We start from the raw sequence: 21,270 nt of genomic DNA, 5'->3' as shown, positions 1-21,270 counted from the left end.
GGGGCATGCCCATGGGTGCCCCGCTTGCCCCCGAGAGGAGGCCAGGCGCCGTGCAGACGGGGACAGTGAGGCTGACGGTCTGACGCGCTCACACTAGTCTCTTGGGGATGCGGGAACGTCTATGAAAGCCGCCAAGAAGGAGTAGCGCATAGACTCCAGGCTCGGCCAACACTGGGTGCGAATCCTGTCTCTGCACTTCCCGGCCCAGTAACTGGTCTTTAAGGCTCAGAGTGGAACCCACCTCACGGGGTGAGCAGTCAGCCCACAACTCAAGACAGCGGACACATGGTAGCTTTTGTTGTTACGCTCTGCTCAGCATCATTTTCCCGCTGTTCGTCAGCGGGGCATGGATTTCTTCCAAAAGCTGATAGACTTGCCCTGTTTGAGTTTGCCTCGTTCAGCCCAATCCCCCTCCTGCAGCCTGTTCCCCAAATCTAAAGCCATGCAACCCCCCCACCGCCACGTCCCCGGTGGCCTCTTATCCAGATGCCTGTTATGTCAGAGGAAGGCAGTACCCCCCTGACACGGTCACCAGCTCGTGAGCTAAACATCTCGCTGGCCTCCGTCCTTCCCTGTTCTTTGGTTCCCAGGAGGGCGCGGAGGACTGCACGCCACCGCGTGACTTCGGGCCTCCTGTCTTGCTTAGGGCGGCAATGACATTAACCTCGCCCCCGCACGCCAAGTGCAGACTGTAGAAGGTTGCTCGCAGGTTCCGGATGGAAGCTCACTTCTGTGATCAGCCAGGGGAGGCTTCTCCTCTTCCGTTGTGCTGCCATAGCAACGGCTCTCGACTTGACCCACTTTGGAAACACTCCCTCCCTGCAACGGTGCGTGTGCCCGTGCACGTGTGCCTGCGCGTGCCTGCGCGTGTCACACCAAGTCCCTTCCGAGCCTCCCCGAAGCTGAACGGTCAGGGGACCGTGTTCCATTCGGAAGTTGCCGTTCTTGACAGAGGAATGGCAGTCGTGGGTTTTCTCCATGTTCAGGGATCTCTGGAAGGCGGGCCCCCAGAATGGCCCATCTTGTCCCCCTCACCTGTAACATGGGAAGAAAAGCGCCACCCACAGTGTTGACATTAGCAAGCTGCTGCTGTTTCTGCTGCGTGTCTGAGAGGGGCGCTGGAGCCAAAAAGGAAGAGATTTGGGGGCCCAGAAAGGGAGCCACCCCCATTTCTGCCAGGGTCCCTGTTCCCCGGCCAAGGGCGGGCCACCCTCTGAGACACATCACGGACCCGAAGTTCATATAAGGTGGGCAGTGAGGCTCCCGACCACAAATGTTGGTTGACTCCCCCATTCACCACTGATATTCGCTGAAGGAGTAGTTTGGGTTCAGAACTGGGTAACGGCAACAAATTAACGGGTGAAGGGGACCCTGGAAGCCCGCACCTGGGAAGGACCTTGGAAGGAAGACACGGATGCTGTCCCCTAGACATTAGCTCACACCAGCCTGGCCGGATGCTCTTGGACTCACTCGTGGATTTCCCTACAAGGAGTCTGAAAGCAAACTGCACTCCCAGGGCCGTGAGAGCCTTGGGGACTCAGGGAGACTTCTAAGGGTCACTTTTTTGGGGCGCTGGGGGTCGGGGTCCAAATTTGCCTGACGCGCTGATTTTAGAAACTGTTACAAAAAGATTCGACTTCATGGTAGTTACTAGGGGCAACGCCAGGGCCCAGGATGTGCCAGTGTCTTTCCTGAGGGGTGACAGTGGTCATGGGCTTGGCCACCCATCCTGATTCTCCATCTGATCCTGGATGTGCCCCGTTGTTGTTGCTGGAAGTGATCAGCTAGAACCCAGGGTTTCTATTGATATGGAAATTTTGTTCTCCAGGACTACCAACAAAGGCCCCTGGGAATGCTGAGAAAATGCAGGAACACAGCTTTGGATTTGCCCAAATTTTCTTATTTAAAAAAAAGCAACATTGAAAAGCGAGAGGTGGGTGAGTGTCAGGAAGAATGGAAAGCAAGAAAAACTACCTTTCTTCTTTTATAAAAGGGATTATCAGTCGCTAATTCAGAAATTGTAGGGCAATGAAAACTACATCAATAATTTTCATAATAATTATAGTCTCCGGTTTTACCCTTGAATATGTTCCTGGCAATGTCTGATTCAGTCACTCCAGAAAATGTTATCATGCTATTTCAGTGTTTTCCTCTGAGACTTCAGTCTGGGACCAGCGTGATGACAAATCTTGTCTTGGGGGACTGGTGGGCTGCCATTTAGAGGCGGATGGTCCTAGGGGACCCCTGGCTTGGTTGAGCTGGATGAGTGATTCTCAGCCAGGGAGGAGTTCACATGCGCGCACACGCCCCACGGGACATCTGACAGCGCCTGGATTTTGATGGTTGCAGTGTGGGTGCTCCTGGCATCCGGTGGGCAGAGGCCCAGGGGCTGCTGGGTGCCCCCTCCCCGAACAAATCGTTATCCAACCCAAAATGTCAATAGTCAGTTGCAACAATAGTCAATGTTGCAGTTGAGAAAGCATAAGTTAGATTTAAAATATGACCGGGGACGCCTGGGTGGCTCAGTGGGTTAAGCGTCTGCCTTCGGCTCAGGTCACGATCCCAGGGTCCTGGGATCAAGTCCCATATCGGGTTCCCTGCTCACTGAGGAAGCTGCTTCTCCCTCTCCTGTGCCTGCCGCTCCCCCTGCTTGTGTGCTCTCTCTCTCACTCTCTCTCTCCATCAAACAAATAAAGTCTTTAAAAAAAAAAAAAAAGAAAGAAAGAAATACAATTAGGAAATAAGACACTTCTGATTGTAAGTGACACCAACTCTAAGTAGTTTATGTGAAAGGGAACTTTATATTGAAATACTGAGCAAGGCTAAGCTACTGTAACCTAAAAATCTCCCCAAAGAGCCAAATTAATTTCTTTGCTCACGTTCTTTACGACCATGTGCAGGATAACAAACTTCATTTCTTTGCTCATTTCATCTGTGTTCATTGTAACGGGGGCACATGCTGCTATGTGTCAGGCGTGCCTCTAAGCCTTTATAAATATTCTCACTTTATCATCGTTACAATCCAATGAGATTACGTACCCTTATTATTTTCATCTTGCAGATGAGAAAATCAAGACACAGAGAGGTTGTTTCTTGACCAAAGTTACACAGCCAACAGATGATAGAGCTCTGTGGCGTTAAACATGAGACACTTTGCTCATTTGTCTCTGTCAGTGTGAGGGAAGGCCATCGGGCACCCTTGTCCCCACACAGGCTTCCGTTGTCCCTCTATCCTGTATCAGAGCACGGAAAGGACAGGGAATCACTTTCCTCATCCTGCATCTCTCATCAGGGCTGATTCCCAAGGGAATGGCTCCCATCTATCTCTTCTCCCTGTGGGACCGCAATGTTCTCCGAAACTGCGTACGCCACCTCTGGGAAGAAATTTGTGGATATGCCAATGGGAATTACTGGGCCCCTGGGGTCTGTTTGAAGCACGAATCAATGGTCCAGACACAGACGATGGATAGAGAGCGGTTGCTTCTGACGAAGACATTTGGGATTTAAATATAAATTAGAAGCTGTAAGTCAATTCCACGTATGAATTTGTACAAATCCCTTGTAATGAAGGCAGAAGGTTTCTCTTGTCCTTATTTGTGCTGGGGTGTTAGCATCAGGAGCCTAACAAAGTGTGTCGATTTTCCAACAGCTCGGGAGATTAAAGATGTACATTGTCTGGTTAGAACCGGCCGCAGGCAGCTTGTCGGGAGGGAGTTTTGCTCTCCACGAGCTCCAGGGGGCTGTGTCACGTCTCTGTTACCCTGAGAAGGACCCTGTGCAAAGTGGGAAAGAGGAGGCTGCTTCGAGTGGGTTGGCCAAAGGATTTGAAAGAGACAGGGCCCACATTGATACTTCTCGTTCCCCAAACCTCGTGCCATTCAACGGGGGGAGGCCTTATTCTCAGGTATAGCCTCTCCCCGCCCAAGGGACCAGGCGGCACTGGGTTCTGGAAGCCAGCCAGCAGGACACAGCCCCGTGTGTTTGAAAGGGGGAGGGTAAGATCTACACGCATGCTGACAAATGACTTCAGTCCACACCCCTGCCAACACGGAGTCAGCACGTCCCAGCTCCTCCACATCTAGCTGTCCACCCGGGAGAAGGAGAACCCAAGTCCACGCCAGAACTCGTACATGAACATTCACGGCGGCATTAGCCATCACGGCCAGAAAGGGGGACTAACCCACACGTTGATCAGGGGACGAAGGGGTCTACGAACTGTGGTCTGTCCATCCAGTGGGATACTACTCATCCATTAAAAGGAACGGAGTCCTGATGTCTGCTGCGACACGGACGAGCCTTGAAAGCACTCAGCTCAGTGCAAGAAGCCAGACCCACAAGGCCGCCTGTCGCGTGATTCCACTTGCACGAAATGTAACAGCAAATCCGTGGCGATAGCAGATTCGTAGCTGTTAGGGGCCAGATGGAGGGGAAGGGGCTAACTACTAATGGGCACCGGGTTCCTGTTCGAGACGCTGAAAACCATGACCTTCAGGCACTAGCCCTGTGATCTCATTGGCGATTCTATGTATTCCACTGCGCTCCTGAGCACCTCCGATGACCCCGTGTGGAGCACCCCGTGTGGAGGTGCTCAGGAGACACTTCTTCACTGGCCTTCCTCCTTGAGCAGGAGCTCTAACTCCAAGGTTCTCCACCAGTGACATCCTCTGGCTCCCGCGATGGGGTCTTCATCTGTTAGGACCCAGCGCGAGCTGGAGGGGATCGTGAAGCTCTTCTTTTTTTTTTTTTTTTTTTTAAAGATTTTATTTATTTATTTGACAGAGAGAGATCAGAAGTAGGCAGAGAGGCAGGCAGAGAGAGAGGAAGGGAAGCAGGCTCCCCGCTGAGCAGAAAGCCTGATGCGGGGCTCAATCCCAGGACCCTGAGATCATGACCTGAGCCGAAGGCAGAGGCTTTAACCCACTGAGCCACCCAGGCGCCCCTCATGAAGCTCTTCTTAACCCCTGATCATAATACCAGGAGGGGACCTGATGGTCATGTCAAGCAGCTGTGCTCAGTGAGAGCACAACTCTCACTGTGGGAGACCTTTGAGACATATCAATGCCTGGGCTTCACCCAAGGCAATCCTGTGAATCGGGCCCCCAGGTCACCCACCGTTTCTAAGGGTTTGTAAGCAATTCTGCTATGTAATGAGTGTTAAGAACCTAGTGCTCTAGTCCAATGCCCTGCATCTCAGAGTGTCAGACAGGGACTCAGAGACATTATAATTTACCCACGAATTCGAGGTAGGTCTGAAAGTGCCCCCGCTTCACCGAAGTTCCCACGCGTACAAATTTGCAGAATTGCATCAACCCAATTCCAAAGCCTTTGGAGCCCCCCGTGCTGCTGCTCCTAAAAAAGAGAAGTCATTCTTCATACAGATTCCGTGTTTGTGGTTGGATGCGTATCTCTACAGAAAATCTCTCTGCTTCTCAAAATTAAACTTTCCAATTATCTCGTCAGATGTACAAATGCGTTTTGCTTTCTTTCATTTTTTTAAAGAGAGAAACTCTAGTGTGGGAGAGATGCTCCTGTCGGATGGAGTAATGTGTCCACACCTGACATTCAGAAAAGGAAGGTCGTGGGCCTCTTGGCTCCTTGATTTTAATTTTCTCTCTTTATCTGATGTATTATTTATTAGGCAAATTCCCAAAGGCAGTGATGTGCGAATTTCTTTTTACAGCAAAACTTTTTTTTTTTTTTTCAGGCAAAATCTTGAGCAGGAGCTCTAACTCCAAACAGACCAAACATGATGCAGGTTGTTTAAGTCTTACAGTTTTGGGGGTGTGGAGGGGAGACCTCATCCATTGGAAGGACTCCCGTGCCATCCCTCAAACATCCTGGGTTCCCAGGAACACAGTTTGACAACCACCCCTCAACTGCATTAGTTTCCGGTCAGTCTTCAGTGGCTTTGTGTCTCCATCATTTTGTTCCGTAGAGGAAAAGGCACATTTTGTTATCCGAGCATCTTCTTCCTGAAAACTCACTGCTTCACTCGCACGCATGGATGTGTGTGTGTGGCAGATTGGAGGGGCCTCCACAGGCAAGATCACAGAGGGGAAGAAATGGGCATTAGCAGGTGCCTTGCCGGGCCCCCAGAGAGCAGGCCTGGTTGGGCATCGTCCTTGAAAGTCATTGACTCATGGGGCGCCTGGGTGGCTCAGTGGGTTAAAGCCTCTGCCTTCAGCTCAGGTCATGGTCTCAGGGTCCTGGGATGGAGCCCCACATCAGGCTCTCTGCTCAGCGGGGAGCCTGCTTCCTCCTCTCTCTCTGCCTGCCTCTCTGCCTACTTGTGATCTCTGTCTGTCAAATAAATAAATAAAATCTTTAAAAGAAAAAAAAAGTCATTGGCTCAGCCCCTCCAATGTGCTGCAACACGAGGCAGCTCCTTATGGGGAATGCGCCGACAGAGACATGTGCACGGGGCGGGAAAGGGGAACGACCCCCGCCATAGGGCTCAGGGAATATCGTCTCCCTCCCCTGCCCACTGGCCCATCGCCCTGCCCCTGTACAGCCAGAAAGCAGGGGACGCTCGGTCCCTCCTCCTGGTAGAAGGGGACCCACAGATGGCAGCCCCCCAGGCACGGAGCTCTCCGTCCAGCCCGGGGCTTCTCTGGGGGGTTGGATCACACCAACCTGGGGGATCTTTGCCTTGCCCCCGCCCCCAGATGGAGAACCACATTGCCTGGGATGCCAGGGAACCTTGGAGACTGCTCTTGGCTCGGTTGCTGGGCTGATGGTCCCTTATCATTGTTGAACTGTTTACACTTCTTCACCGGCCTGAACGTTGAACTGAGAAAACGCTGACAACACGGGGGGGGGGGGGGTGTCTAATAGGTCCCTTTAAAGCTGTCCTTTCCCAGAGCCGGGAGGTACTCTCTCCCTCCGTGACAGAGAGAACATGCAAATGCTTTTATCAAAGTATCTGGCACAAAAGAAAAACAGTAATTATCAGAAGAAATTATGTTAGTTGGATCAAGAAAGGACTTTGATTATGTTTTCTTAAAAAGACCTTTATCTTTTAGAGCCATGCGGTGACATATTTACAGATACAATGATACATCTGGGATTTGCCAGATGATACGGGAATGGGGAGACGTGGGTGGGTAGCTGAGGCACAGGGGGGCACGAGCTGAAAATCTCTGAAGCCTGGTGGTGGGCATGAGGGGCTCTTTATTCTGGCTGCTTTTATAAATGTTTGAAATTCTCTGTAGCAAAGGGAAAAAGATCCTTGAGGAGACATCTGTGGGACCCAAATCTTCATCAAAAAGGTCACGTTTACTTGCTGAGAATGGCAGACATCCGCCAGAGCAGGTTTCCTCAGGGCTGCGTTAGGAGCAGAAACCCACTCAAAGTGGCTGGTGAAGATGGGGCCATTGTTGACAGGCCCAGAAGCATCCAGCAGACAAGGGATGTAGGGAACCTCGTAGGCATGGGGGTGGGGCTGGAAAACCAGTGGGAGACCAAGGATGATTCCCCATCTGTCTTTTGTCTTTTGAGTGCCCTGGGATCTCTCCATTTTTCTATCATTGTGTCCATTCTTTTGCCTCTCTCTGCATCTATCTAGTCGTTGTAGTCCAAGGGACAAAAAAATTAAAAAGTCACCCCATGCTCAGCTACTCCGAAACTTAGGATCTCTGATTATAACCTCTATTTCTCTGAGTTTACACTCATAGAGAATCACCTTGATTGTTCCTGTGGCAGACAATGGATTGGTCACCTGTGAGTCAGGTACACTCCTGGGTCCATTCAGCTCTGGCCAAGGAAGCTGGGATCCCATGACACAAACGGCCTCCTAGAACAGTCTTCTCAGCAGGGGCTGGGATCATCTTTTAGGATCCTCAGAAAAAGAACACTGACCTCCAGCACGTAGAATTCTACTGTTTCTGCCATCTGAACTACAGTTCGTTCACTGGTCTTTTTCTCCGTGAGAAGAGAGAAGACATGGCCGCTATTCTCAGACACATGTACACGGATATCAACTTCTTTTAGGTTTTTATTTCATAGATAAAAATGGTCCCAAAATGGGGCACGTGGGTGGCTCAGTAGGTTAAACGTCCAACTCTTGGTTTCGGCTCAGGTCATGATCTCACGGCTCCTAGGATCAAGACCCACGTCATGCTCCACACTGAGCGTGAAGCCTGCTTAAGATTCTTTCTCTCTTCCTCTCCCTCTGCACCTCCCAACCTCCGCTCACACATGCATGTGCTCATGTGTGCTTGCTCTCTCTCAAAAATAAAACAAAACAAAACAAAACAAAAACAAAATGTTATTAACATCTACTTACAGTGCTCTCACCTTATGAAAGATCTGGCATTTGGGGAAATCAGAGACAAAAACCTCATTCTCCAGAAGCTCATGGTTGGGAGGCACATGCCCCAAGCTGTCTCTGCTTGAGAGGACAGGGAAGTAAGTCTCTGATCATAGTTGCTGGGACCTGGGGCTCTGGCATCGGATTTACTTCTCACTGTGTGAGTTGTCTTCCGTGAGTGTTGAAAACCAAAGTTCTGGCACCACTGCTCATCTTCAAAGAGAAAGGGGTATTTAGAGGTGACAGAATTTTAACCAAGTGGAGAAAAGAGTCCAATATAGCAATGTCTGGGGCCATTATGGTCTGGTGGGCTCCCGTATGTTCTCCTTCCATCTTGGTTCTATAGTCATTTGGGGGCCTCTCTATGCATGTCCTATTGGGACATGGCTAGGGAAGGACTCAGTAGGTCCAGTTCTTGAGGGCTGGCTGAAGGTTTTCAGCCAAGCACCTTCAGAGACCCATGTGGTTCTCTGTTGTTAGTCATTTCTTAGACATAAAGTCTTCTTTAAAATACTAAATGAACTTTTATTAAAACTCTGTGTACTTGTTAAAATTTTTATTTAAATATTATGTGTATTCTATTATGTGAACTTCACATACGTAATTATATTTTATATTTTTGTATTACTTTATGTACTTAAAGTATTTTATGTATTACATAGATATATAGTGCCCATATACATTAACTATAAGGTGAATTAAAACGTCCCAATATGTTTTCTTCTAAAACCTCTGCAGTTTTACCTTCCACGTGTTGTGTATGGTGTGAGGTAGGGATCAAGATTCATTGTTCTCTCCATATGGCCATCCAAATAATCCACCACCATTAGCTGGAAATTAGATCATGTGCAAATGTAAAAGCATCTGTAATTGGCTACAGGTGCAGCTTTGGATCTATGACAGTGGAGAAATGGTAGAAAACAAAATGGTTAGATATGTCATAGGTCAACAAAACATATAAAGAAAGGGGGTGAGTGGGAGGAAATGTGTCAGTCTACTGAGCTCCAAGCCCCCGAGGGGAGGGAATAGTGTCTCTTTCATTTACTGCTATATTTCCTGCCTCTGGTGGATTCCTCGGCATGCAGTAGACCCTTAAACGGTATTTACTAGAAGGAGTTCTTTCATTTTTCTATATCCTGGGGTGAATCCTAATCACAGATAGAGGAAACCAGATACCTAATACAGCCATCCCTTCTAAATGTGGGTGCTATAGGTTAACGTCATTTGCCTTGGCAATAAAGGGCCTGTTGTTAGAGAAAAATCAGGGATAAGCAAGGATATGAGTGTCAGATATACATAACTGAAAAGAGAAGAGCTTTTCCACACCAATTGCAAGTATCTTTGTGGATTATACATTAAAAAGCAGACCATAAGTACAGAGTCACAAGAATTTGAGCCATACCCTCCAAATTACTAGTAAGAATTTCATACGATACAAAACAAATCCCATCATCATCATCCTCACTAACAAATGCTGAGTCCTTACCCTATACCAGGCAATGTACCAAGATCCTTAAACATAATATCATATTCTTAGCAATCACAGTCTCTACCCATTAGGCTATCAGCAAAAGATCAGATTTTTCCAATGAGCTCTATCCTTTATGTAAATATAGACTCATAAAATTATTTGCAAGTTAAATTTCTGATGATCTGCCCTGCATGCTTTTAACCTCACGAAGAGAAATTCAAGTTTATAAAACTTTTGGGGAACTTATTATTTAATTTCCCAAAGCCAAGGCCCAAATAATTACATCCAAACTTTTCAAGTTCACTATCTATTAAACGTAATGGTTGACAGCTCATGAACCTGGAATCCAGTTGTCAAACATGCAAGCATGTAGATGTCCAGTCCCTTAAAGTCACACACTGTCACTTCTTCCCCACCTGTGGCTTTCTACCCTGCTGATTATTATTTCCAATTTCAGGTTAACCTTAACCTAAAACAAACCATTTGCTCAATGAGGAAGAGAATTTATTCTTGGTGTAAAATAAAATGGAAACCCCTCTTCCCCCTGGTGATGGATGACCTTTTTGGAAGGTCCGGGCATTCTCTTCCTAAAGGTCCATCACAAAACTCACCCCATGTTGTCAAAGAAAGCAGAATGAAATACTCAGTTCTGAATACAAGGGAGAGACCTACAATGAGCCTCAGTATGTCCCAAGCCAGTCACCCACACTGATTATGTAAAAATACATTTTGCGTCTGGTATTTGATTTGCCACACAGTTTAACAGAAAAGTGACTTTATCTATTTTTTCCAATTAAAGGAACTAATGTTACAATCAATAATTTCTCCTGCTCTGGTATGCTAAATTACTGTCTGTCTATTGTTTTTAAATCACAAAGTGAGCATTGCTATCGAAACATAAAATGGTACTATTTCATTTTAATCTATTTAATTTTCCATCTTGAATTACATAATGGGGTTAAAACATTGAATAGAATTAATAGAATGAGTATTTAATTAAGCAATAATGAGTTTCTAAATGGATGCTCAAGGAAACTGGCTTTGTAGTTTATGCAAGAATCAGATAATGGTCTTAACAAAGACTATAATAATTGTGTTGAATGTTTTCTATATTTAAAGATTTTTTTTTCTGAATTCTCTCAAGAGTAGATTTAAACATAACCCAGTTTCGTGACTAGACTCTACTTTACTTTCAAGGTAAATTCCAAATGCATTTCTGTGACCCCCAAAGTTCTGCCTGATCTGACTCTATCCTCCTCTGGAGCCCAATGGCAAACAGTTCTCCCCAGCCCTTCCCTGCACTCCAGCCACACCCACCTTCCCTCGGTTCTGCAAATGTTCGGTGCTCCCTCCACCACTGGCCCCTTATTAACTCCTCATCTGCTTTCAGTTCTCAGGGAATTCCTCCCTAATGACTCTCCCCAGACTGGGCACCCAGAACTTCTCACCACTCCCCTTTCAAGCAACAGGCTCAGTGTTACTTTTTTTCCCAACATTTAGTACAGTTTTATAATCATACATGTGCTGTGTCTATTTTGTTTTCTAGCATATTCCTAGAATTTAGACTGTATCATGCTTGGCACACAGAAGCCACTCACCCAATAATTGTTGGCTGTCTGTGTGTCTGGAAGATGGATGGATAGATGGAAGGAAGGAAGATAAATGGATGGATGGGTAAATGGATAGAGAAAGATGGGTAGATGGATAGATAAATGGATGGGTAGATGGAAAATGGATGGATGGATAGATGGATGGATGGATGGATGGATGGATGGATGGATGGATGGTTGGATGGATGGTTGGGTGGATGGATGGATGGACGGACAGACAGATGGATGGATGGATGGTTGGATGGACGGATGGATGGATGGATGGATGGATGGATGGATGGATGGATGGATGTGTGGATGGGTGGACGGATGGATGGATGGGTGGGTTAGTAGATGATGGATGGATGGATGGATGGATGGATAAATGCAGGGATGGAGAATGGATGGATGGATGGATGGATGGATAGATGGAAGGCAGATGGATGGATAGTTGTGGGATAGAGGATGGATGGGGAACAGATGGAAAATGATGGGTGGAGATTGGATGATGGATGGGTGGGGATTGGATGATGGATGGGTGGATGAATGGTAGGCAAATGTAGCTGTGGACATACTACTCCATCTAAGGATGCATCGGGCCACAATACACACTGTGAGAATTCCAAAAACAATCCCACATTATTCCCTTTGGAGTCATTTGCTCACATACTAAAAGGGTCTTCTATGCCAGCCCCTATGGTAGGTGCCACAGACACTTAAAAAAAAAAGTGTCCTTGGAAAAACTGCACAGGTTTTTCCCACTTAGACCTGGCCTAAATACTAATTTTGCAAATCCACCCATCCATCCACCCATTCCTCCATCCATCCATCAGATCTCCATGTGTACAGCGCTGTGCTACGTACTGGGGATCAGAGATGAGTCACCCATCAGGTGCCAGAAGCACAGTGCTGAGGGTCCTAAAACCAGAAGAACAAGAACTTTCAGGGTCAAAGAAAATTTTAATTTCTTTCCCTCACATCAGGGAAAAAAAAAGAAAATTTTAAAACCTGTGAAAATCTATTCCGGTAGGAAGGGCCAGTGAAGGTAAAAAGTACCTAAGATCCATGAACGTCGTGAGGCAGCTGTGCTACTGACGCCCTGGAGAACAAGGGAGATCGGTCCATCCCTGCCCTCCTGGAACATCCAGCACGCGGCAGGGTCAGGCATCAGTCAGCCAGCCGGTCCCTCTTCCCGCTCCCCTAGAGCTGCAGCCCTCACATGTCCTCTCCATCCCGGCCTTTGATGCCAGGTCCCGCCTCCCGTATTTAAGACCGCGGACTCATTCGACAAATATTTACTGGGTCCCCTCGCTGCACCTACCATCGTGGGAGGGGCCGGAGAGAAAGCTGTGGACAAGACAGCCCTCACTGAGCCTCTAGCCTCCCCCAATCATGATGTGTTCTGTGTCTTCACCTGCAATGTGACCCTCGTCCACTCTGACAAAGCAACCCCTCGCCTCGGTCCTGGGTGTACCTACGCCTGTATCAGATGGATGGATGGCAGCATCCTCCAGTCCCGGTCCTCCCCGTGCCCGCATCATCGCCCCCCTGGTGTCCCAAGGTACAGGTGTCAGACGAGACACGAGGACAGGTCATGAGCTGAGGTCTGGTGTGATCAGTGGCTGGACCACAGCAGGGGTGAAGGGGGGGCCTCGGCGATGGGGGTCTTGAGTAATAGAACTCATTATAAACGGAGATTACAGGAATCCAGGAGGCACGGACTTGACCTTTGGTTCACCGAACGACTCTGGACTTTCCTTCCTTCTCTGTGCCTCTTTCTTCATCCATATCTGGAGGGATTAGATAGCCTCGTGGGCACGCGGCCAACAGATGGGGTTGATCCTAGTGTTCCTTCCTGCTGAGCCACTGATCCCCCACAGGCCTCAGCACGGAGCTCAGACAGCCTCTCTCAACACTGACACCTCTTCCCGTTCTTGGCCTTGGACTCTGTCATGCTTCTGTCAACTGAACTGCATAGTAGAATTACCAGGGCAGGTTAAGAAAATCCTTAACCTCAGGCCTTACTTCCAAACCCACTGAATTAGAATAGGGTCCAGTTATTTAAAAAAAAAAGGGGGGGGTCCCAAAGAGAGTCCAATATGCAGACAGGGCTGAGAACCACATCTAGATCTAACCTGAAGAATTCCCTGATTTTTGTGGGAAAGAGGGAAAGCTAGAAGAGAGGACTACTCAGGAATCAGGTCAACTTCATTGTCACCTGAAGCCCTGTCCGTGTGACAGCATCCTCCCCGTCCCTCCCTGCTCCAGCTGCTTCCCATCCTGCCATCAGGTTCCAAGAATTTCCCAGCATCCCTTTCACAGAAAGGAAACAACCCACCCAGGTTTGCTGAGGTGTGGTAGACAAATTAGTTCCCGTCCCCGCCCCTGCCCCCCAAGGCATCAAGATTAAGGCTTATGATTAATGATTTGCAAGTCAATTAATCAGCCACTGCTTTTGAAACCCCATTTCTCAAATTACTTCTCTTTGAACACAAGGGCTTTCTGACATCGCCTCACTGTCTCGAGACTCCCTTTCCTACTAATTGAAATTCCAAGATATTTCTTCTTCCTGTCAGCTTATTGGTATTACTTGTTTGTAAAATATTTGCAAACAGATTACCATTCGCCTGTAGGGTGTCAGAGGTGAGCTCTAAAACAATACTTTATGCTTCCAGCTCAAAGGAACGTGCTGATGATAGCTCACGAAATTATCTATGGGAAAGCTGATTTTTCATTTATTGATTTATTTTCACCACACCTACTTGCAACAAGTATTGGCGATGTATTACAATAAGAACACAGGTGCAACAAGGCTCCAAACAACTGATTTATATGTTTCCTTAGAAAATGGGTTTTTAAAGTCCTCCTTGTTGTGGGGAAGAGGTGGGGCGGATGAAATCAGCTCTCTTCTTTAGAGGAGATTGGTGCAAGCAAGCAGAGGCCACGGAGTCAAACCCCAGGTTTCAGCTCCGGTCCCCCCACCTGCAAGGGAGGAGCCCTGGGTCCCCGGTGACCTTGTTGTTTAAGGTCAGCGAAGTCGCAAGAGCAAAGACACACAAAATTGTATAAAGGCTCCCATTCTGTAGAAGTCTATTTCTCCTTCAACAACAGCTCATGATAGGTGAGGGGACCCAGGACCCACATTCTTCCCTCTGTGGCCGCACCCTGCCCTTGGGTCCTGGGGTTGTCTGTGTGTAGACAGATGGAAAGAGAGGCACCGAGAAGGGCTAGCGGCTCCCAGCCGCCGAGCATCATTTCCGTCCACGTTCCGTAGAAGAGAAGGCAGTCTCCTGGCCTCAGCTCCACACAGGGAAGGCCAAGGGGAGGAATGGACCATCTGCCAGCTTCGCTGGTCACGGCGGCTTAACTCTCCTGCACCGTTCGTCGTGAAACGAGGGGATGTGTGTCACGAACCCTCTATTGGGCGTGTGGGAAGGGCTCTGTAAAGGGTCGATGCTGTTTTTACCAAATAGTGACCGTAACCACTTGCTCTGTGTGCAGTTTCAAGCCACCGTGGAGGAAGGAGCCGTGGGGGTTATCGTCAACTTGACAGTTGAGGACAAGGATGACCCCGCCACAGGCGCATGGAGGGCTGCCTACACCATCATCAACGGAAATCCGGGCCAGAGCTTCGAGATCCACACCAACCCTCAGACCAACGAGGGGATGCTGTCCGTGGTCAAAGTAAGGATGCTTCCCCTGCTCCTCCCTCCTCAACCAGACAGAGGGCCTCCGGGCTGGGGAAGGTCAAGGAGAAGGCAGCCCTAGTCTCCTCCTCCCAGGGTTGAAAAAAGAAAAAGGCTCAAGGCTTAAAGGTGTATTTATATCCTCACAGCCACAAAACCAACCTGTTTCACAGGTTCTAGGAAACTCAAGCATATGCGTAACCTTAAAAAGAAACCAGGTTAATTTTTTTTTAATATTTTATTTTATTTTATTTTTAAAGATTTTATTTATTTATTTGACAGAGAGAGATCACAAGTAGGCAGAGAGGCAAGCAGAGAGAGTGAGAGGGAAGCAGGCTCCCTGCCGAGCAGAGAGCCCGATGCGGGACTCGATCCCAGGACCCTGAGATCATGACCTGAGCCGAAGGCAGTGGCCTAAACCACTGAGCCACCCAGGCGCCCGAAACCAGGTTAATTTTTAAAGGAGATTCTCCGTATGATTGATAATGAATTATCTAAGATATGCAAAACAGGACATGCAAAGGTTTTTCTAAAGATCTCTGATCAAAAATGTGGATCGTTACATGTCTTTTTAGTCTATTTGAGCCTGGATATTCTCTTAAAAACAGGAGATAAACAGCAACTGGCCGTTGGAGCCCGAGTCCTGTCGTGGGGTTGCTGTCACAAATGACCGCACCCTGGGTGGCCTAGGCTATGCAGACTTACAGTCTCTTATCTATATTCTGGAGGCCAGAGCTCCCAAATCAGCTTCACAGGCCTGAGTTTGGCAGCTCCGCCTCTTGGAGGCTCTAAGGGACCAGCCATGTCCTTACCTTCCCCACCCGCTGGAGGCCACCCACTTTCCTCGGCCTGTGGCCCTTTCTCAGATCTCCAAGACGGAAGGCAACATTATTCTATTTTTCTCTGTTCCCGTCTCCTGTCCATTTCTTCCTTTGACTTCCCTGCCTCCTTCCTTTAAGGACCTCAGTGACTCCAGGGTTCCACGTGTATAATCCAGGATCCTCTCTCCCCATGAGGTCCTGAGCTTACTCACATCTGTGAAGTCCCTTTTGCCCCATAAGGTTCCGGGGATCCGCTGGGGGTCATACTGGGAGGTCATTATTGTGCAGGGTCCCACAGAAATTTATTTACAGGGTCCCATACACAGCCTTCCCTGGGAGCATTCATTAGGGATGTCCTCAGGTCAACTAAGAGAATACCAGGCTGATAGTGGCTTAAATAATAAAGAGGATTTAGTGATTTCCATAAGTAGATGAAGGTAGGTCAGTCTAGGATTGGCTGGCAGTTCTAGGGGTCAGAGAACCAGCAGGGGGCTCTGTAAATGCTTCTGGCTTTTTCCCTCGTGGACACAAAGTGGCTGCCAAAGCCCTGGGCATCACATCTTCCCTCTGTATTCTAAGGCAGGTAGCAAGAAGGCAGCCAGGCAAACACAAGAGAGTGCTCTTAAGTGCCCCCTCCTCTCATCAGGGAAGGAAATATCTTTTCCAGTGGTTTCTCAGATAATTTCTCATGATGTTTCATTGGCCAGATAACATGGGCCCATCCCAGCTGCAAGGAAGGATAGGAAGTCCAAATCTGGCTTTTGGGGCCTCCACAGGAAGAGATGGGTAGGGGAGCACGGGGTGGGCATGGTCACTAGGCAATGAGCTGTTGTGCCCTAACCAGTTAGCAGTGAGCATACCGAAGAATGAGCAGAAATTACAGGGCTATGTGGCTCCCAGGGGAGTCCCGCCTCCCTGCAGGACCAAATCCTAACAGTTCTGGAAAGCAAGTACCTCTTTCCTCTTTAAAACCTTCTGCTCAGCATTGCTCTTAGTTGCTTTGTAAACCTATTCCAAAACTGTCAGAGAGTGACCCTTTCCGCTGAACATAATCTACCCTGCAGTTTAAGTATATTATGTCTTCTGTCCCTGGAGGAGATGGAAATATCCAGAAAGCCTTGATCCCCAAACCCATAATAGGCTTGCAAATCACTGTTGGATCACTTTCAAACCTCCCTCTTCCAGACAGCAAACCCTGTGTTCTTTACCCTGCCTGTGTGGGCTGGCTTTCCTAGCCTGTAAAGACTCCACCTGTCCCCACCCTCACTTGACACTTGATGAAATAGTAATTAGGGGAAATCTCTGGAACTTTATCAGAAGTGTTTCCAGTTCCCTCCCATCCCTGATCTGGAGACCCTGCATCAGACCGGTCACATCACTAAAGTCATACGCCCCAGATGAGGAAGGGCCTCTTCACCCAGCGTGAACCACGGCAACGTCCGGGAGGAGAGAGCCACGTTGCACCAGCTCCCGGTGGCCTGCCCAGGGAAACCCACAGCTGGAATTATTATAGCCAGGCACAGTGCAGATGGGAACGAGCGCTCGAGCGGCCCTGCCCTCCAGAAAGACACTGTGCAACTCACTCCCCCTCTGTCCTCCCTCTGTGCACCGATCACTTCTCAAACCCTCCAAGGCCAGTGTGGGGCCCAGGGGATGTCAGTTCTCCTTCCTTTCTCATCACACTCTCTGGGCCAAAGCGTGGCTCAATGCTGCTTATTAGCTGTGTGACTGTGACTGAGTTACTCAACCTCTCTGAGCCTGTTTCCTCATGGAGGAAAGGGGACTAAAAACACCTGCTATTATGACATAAAGTGAGGATCGGGTACATTGATGTGTACATTGATGAGAGCCCTCCTAGCACACAGTAGGTGCACAGTAAGGGACAAATAATGTCGTGGGATGGAATGAAGGGCGGCGGTGAAAACCAGACGTATATTGTGGGGGTTGGGGAGCCATGGGTGTGCCCCACCGGTATGGATTGAATTGTGTCCCCCAAGAAAAGGTATTTTGAAGTCCTTACCCCGGCCCCCGTGAATGTGGCCATATTTGCAAATAGAGTCACTGCAGATGTGGTTAGTTGAGGTCATGGTGGAGAGGGTGAGCTCCCCTCCAGCAGGACCGTGTTCCTATAAGGAGATGACAGGGACACGCAGGGAGGGGGCTGTATGGCCACAGAGGCAGAGATGGGAGTGGGGCGGCTGCAGGCCATGGAACCCCCGGGAGAGGCAGGGAAGTTCCCCCCAAAGTTCTCAGAGCCAGCACAGCCCCATTCCCATTTGATTTTGCGCTTTCTGGTCTCCAGGACCGTGAGACAGTTGATTTCTGTATTATTAAGCTACCCAGTCCTTCATTCCGGCAGCCCTAGAAAACTAACGCACCCACCACGGCCCCTGACTAGGTGGGAGCAGACACTCCCAGAGCCCCGAGTGCTGGCTCCCAGCCTCCATCTTCCCAGGAGAACAGCCCACCGAAGGGAATGCAGGCCAAACTCTGCCCTCTGGAGAGAGCCTGCAGCTGGCACCTGACTGCAGAGGGAGGCAAAAGGCCACCCACTACCCTGAGATGGGGCTGATTTGGCGATCAGGGAAAGTTCCAGAGCTCCCCTGGCACTGGGCCGCAGCTGGACTCCAGCAGAGACCACATCCCTGCTCCCTCCCTCTTCTGAGAAGGCACACCAGTACATCATGCTCCAAATCCCTGCCTCAGGCTCTGCTTCCAGACTCGGCTGGAGTCTCAGGGAACCCAGTCAGAGCTATCACACACGCACACCCCTATCTTACACACATTCGCTCACATACACACACATGCACATCTGACATGTAAAAACACACATGTGTGTGTTTACTATATGGGCACACGTGTACTGATCCAACAGAAACGTACACACTTGTACCTACCATGTAAAGAAACACGCATTTTAGCCATACTATGTAAAGGCCATGTGTAAATAAGCCAGACCACTTCCTCTGGGGACCCCATCTCCTCTCCCTTCCTTGGTCTGCCCCACTCCATGCGGCAAGTGGCCCAGCCCTTCCACTCACCATGTCAGCCTCAACCCCAGGCCCAAATTCTGCTGTTCCAAGTCCCGTGGAGCTCACAAAGGGAAGAAACCCCAGCCTGGTGGCTTTTCCATCGTGGTAGAAAAATCAGTTGGGCTAGATTTGGGATGAATGTCTTCCGAGCATGGCAACGCCCTGGGCCCCAGTTTGAAATGTACGTCACCAAGGTCACGTATTTGGGGCGTCACTCGGGACGGACAGAAATCTCTTACTGGAAAGGGATGGAGGAAGAGATATTCTTGTGTTACAGGGATGGGACCAACATCTAACTGGGTAGCTCCTCGGTGCCAGGAGCATTACACCTGTTAACACTGTAAGTCCCTCTGGGAGTTGTTGCAGGTGCGGAGAGAGGGTCCTGTTACCATCAGGAAGCATTTCCGTGCATGTGCGTGTGCGTGCATGCGTGCGTCTGCACACGCGCGCGTGTGTGTGTGTGTGTGTGTGTGTGTGTGCGCGCAGGGCTCTCTGCCCAGCTTCCCGGTCTCACGCTGCTGCCACTTCCCATGGCCCTTACAACCTGTCCATCACTTGCTTCCTTTTGGTCGAGGGCAAACCGACTCCCTTTGGTTCTGTCCTTCCAGCAAGAGCATCCATGTGTCCTTGTTCTGAGGCGTTAGCTACCCATCATCCCAGTCAACATCAGGAAAATAACTTGAAATAAACAGCCTGCCCTCATCTGACCTAAATGTCTCCCCACACGCCCTCGGTGACAGGAAATGTGACTCGTGCATCATCCCATGGTTTGGAGAGTGGCCAGGTGAATGTTGTCTGTGTCGTTCATGATGGGCAGGACCCCCATATTAATAATGTCAGCAGTGGGGTCTCCTGAACGTGATCTGATTTACTCTGCACAGCCGCTGGGGGAGGCGGGTTCTACCAGCCCTTTGCGAAATCACCTAGAGTGGGCCGCATCTCAGTGACCCTGGGGCCAGGACCATCCACCGTCATGCTGTAGGGTCCCTCCCAGGCACGGCCACGTGTCTCGTAATCCCTCCCGGTATCTGACCACAGAGCCCCTACTCGTGGTGATCATTGAAAATTGCCCGCAGGTTTTTAAATGCCCTCAGGTGGGGAAGGGCCCCGAGGCTTAACCCCACGTGTCTCCAATCCTCTGCAGTCCTTTCCCCTACACCACGCCCTCCCCGGAAATGCACCCGCCAGGAGACACTCTCCATTTCCTGCTGTCCAGAATCCAGCCTCGGCGCTTGTGGCCAGGGAGATGGAAACATTAAAGATGGAAGTTGGGGCTGCCTTTTCCACTCGACCTCCCCCCACAGTAACCGAGGCAGGGTGACCCCATCACTGGCGAAGCTCAGGTTTCAGAGTTGTTTGTCCCCGAACCCCATGGAGTGTCGGAGTCATGGGGCTACAGGTTACAGGTAGGAAGACTTTTAATGTCGGCGGGGTGAGGGCGTCAACTTTAGATGGTCTCAGACGGGGACCCTAGCATGTGGACTCCCATCATGTGTTGTCACTTACTTCTCAGTCTCCAAAACTGCCAGCTTCCATCCCAATTCTGTATCTGGATGTTGCATATCCTTAAGGAGGACCCCACGCTACATTCACGTTAGCCCACAAAACCTGGATCCATCCCCGATCACCCACACGTCGGCTCGTGGGGTGTCGCGGGGACCTGGGGCAAAGGCACCTTCTGCCCTCTGTAGCAGATACACATGCTGAGCCTCCCGTCTCTGCTTTCCAGCCCCTGGACTACGAGATCTCCGCCTTTCACACCCTGCTGATCAAAGTGGAAAATGAGGACCCGCTGGTGCCCGACGTCTCCTACGGCCCCAGCTCCACGGCCACGGTCCACATCACCGTCCTGGATGTCAACGAGGGTCCAGTTTTCTACCCGGACCCCATGACGGTGACCAGGCAGGAGAACATCTCTGTGGGCAGCGTGCTCCTGACCGTGAACGCCACGGACCCCGATTCCCTGCAGCATCAAACCATCAGGTGGGTGAGCCGCTCTCTAACTGGAGACCCGAGTCACGCAGAAATAGTATTTCTTTTCCGGCTGCCGGCCTGGTTGTCAGGAGCGAACTAGCATTAAATTAAATTTGTTAGGGATCTGGGTAAGGAGAAGGTAGTGTCGCAGTGACGTCTGTGGCTGATTGTATCAAGATCAGGCTGAGTCCGGGTGGAGGGCCTGCTGCCCCCACGCCTGCTTCCCAGCAGTAGAAGCTCAGGAGGAGAGGGACTTCAGGCTGTCTCTCTAAACGGCCAGAGGGGTCTGCCGAGCATAGTCCCTGAAAAAAACAAAAAGAAAAAAGAAAAAGAAAAGAAAACCCACGGACTATGGCGCCTTGCCTTGCAGACACTTGACCCACACTCTG

The 21,270-nt window shown here is 49.5% G+C and overlaps 1 protein-coding gene across 2 annotated transcripts in view; it reads left to right on the top strand.

Moving 5' to 3' along the window:
* Positions 1-21,270, top strand: part of CDH13 (cadherin 13) — a 1,016,524-nt gene that overhangs the window by 906,886 nt on the left and 88,368 nt on the right. For both annotated transcript variants that reach the window (XM_045989377.1, XM_045989378.1), the window contains 2 exons: positions 14,870-15,052; positions 20,637-20,890. In XM_045989377.1, coding sequence (XP_045845333.1) covers positions 14,870-15,052; positions 20,637-20,890 — 437 coding nt within the window. The remainder of the gene's footprint in view (positions 1-14,869; positions 15,053-20,636; positions 20,891-21,270) is intronic.

Source organism: Meles meles, chromosome 19 (assembly GCF_922984935.1).
Source record: "Meles meles chromosome 19, mMelMel3.1 paternal haplotype, whole genome shotgun sequence".
NCBI lineage: Eukaryota > Metazoa > Chordata > Mammalia > Carnivora > Mustelidae > Meles > Meles meles.
Note: the sequence above shows the minus strand (reverse complement) of the source record. Positions and strands in the feature narration are given on the sequence as shown.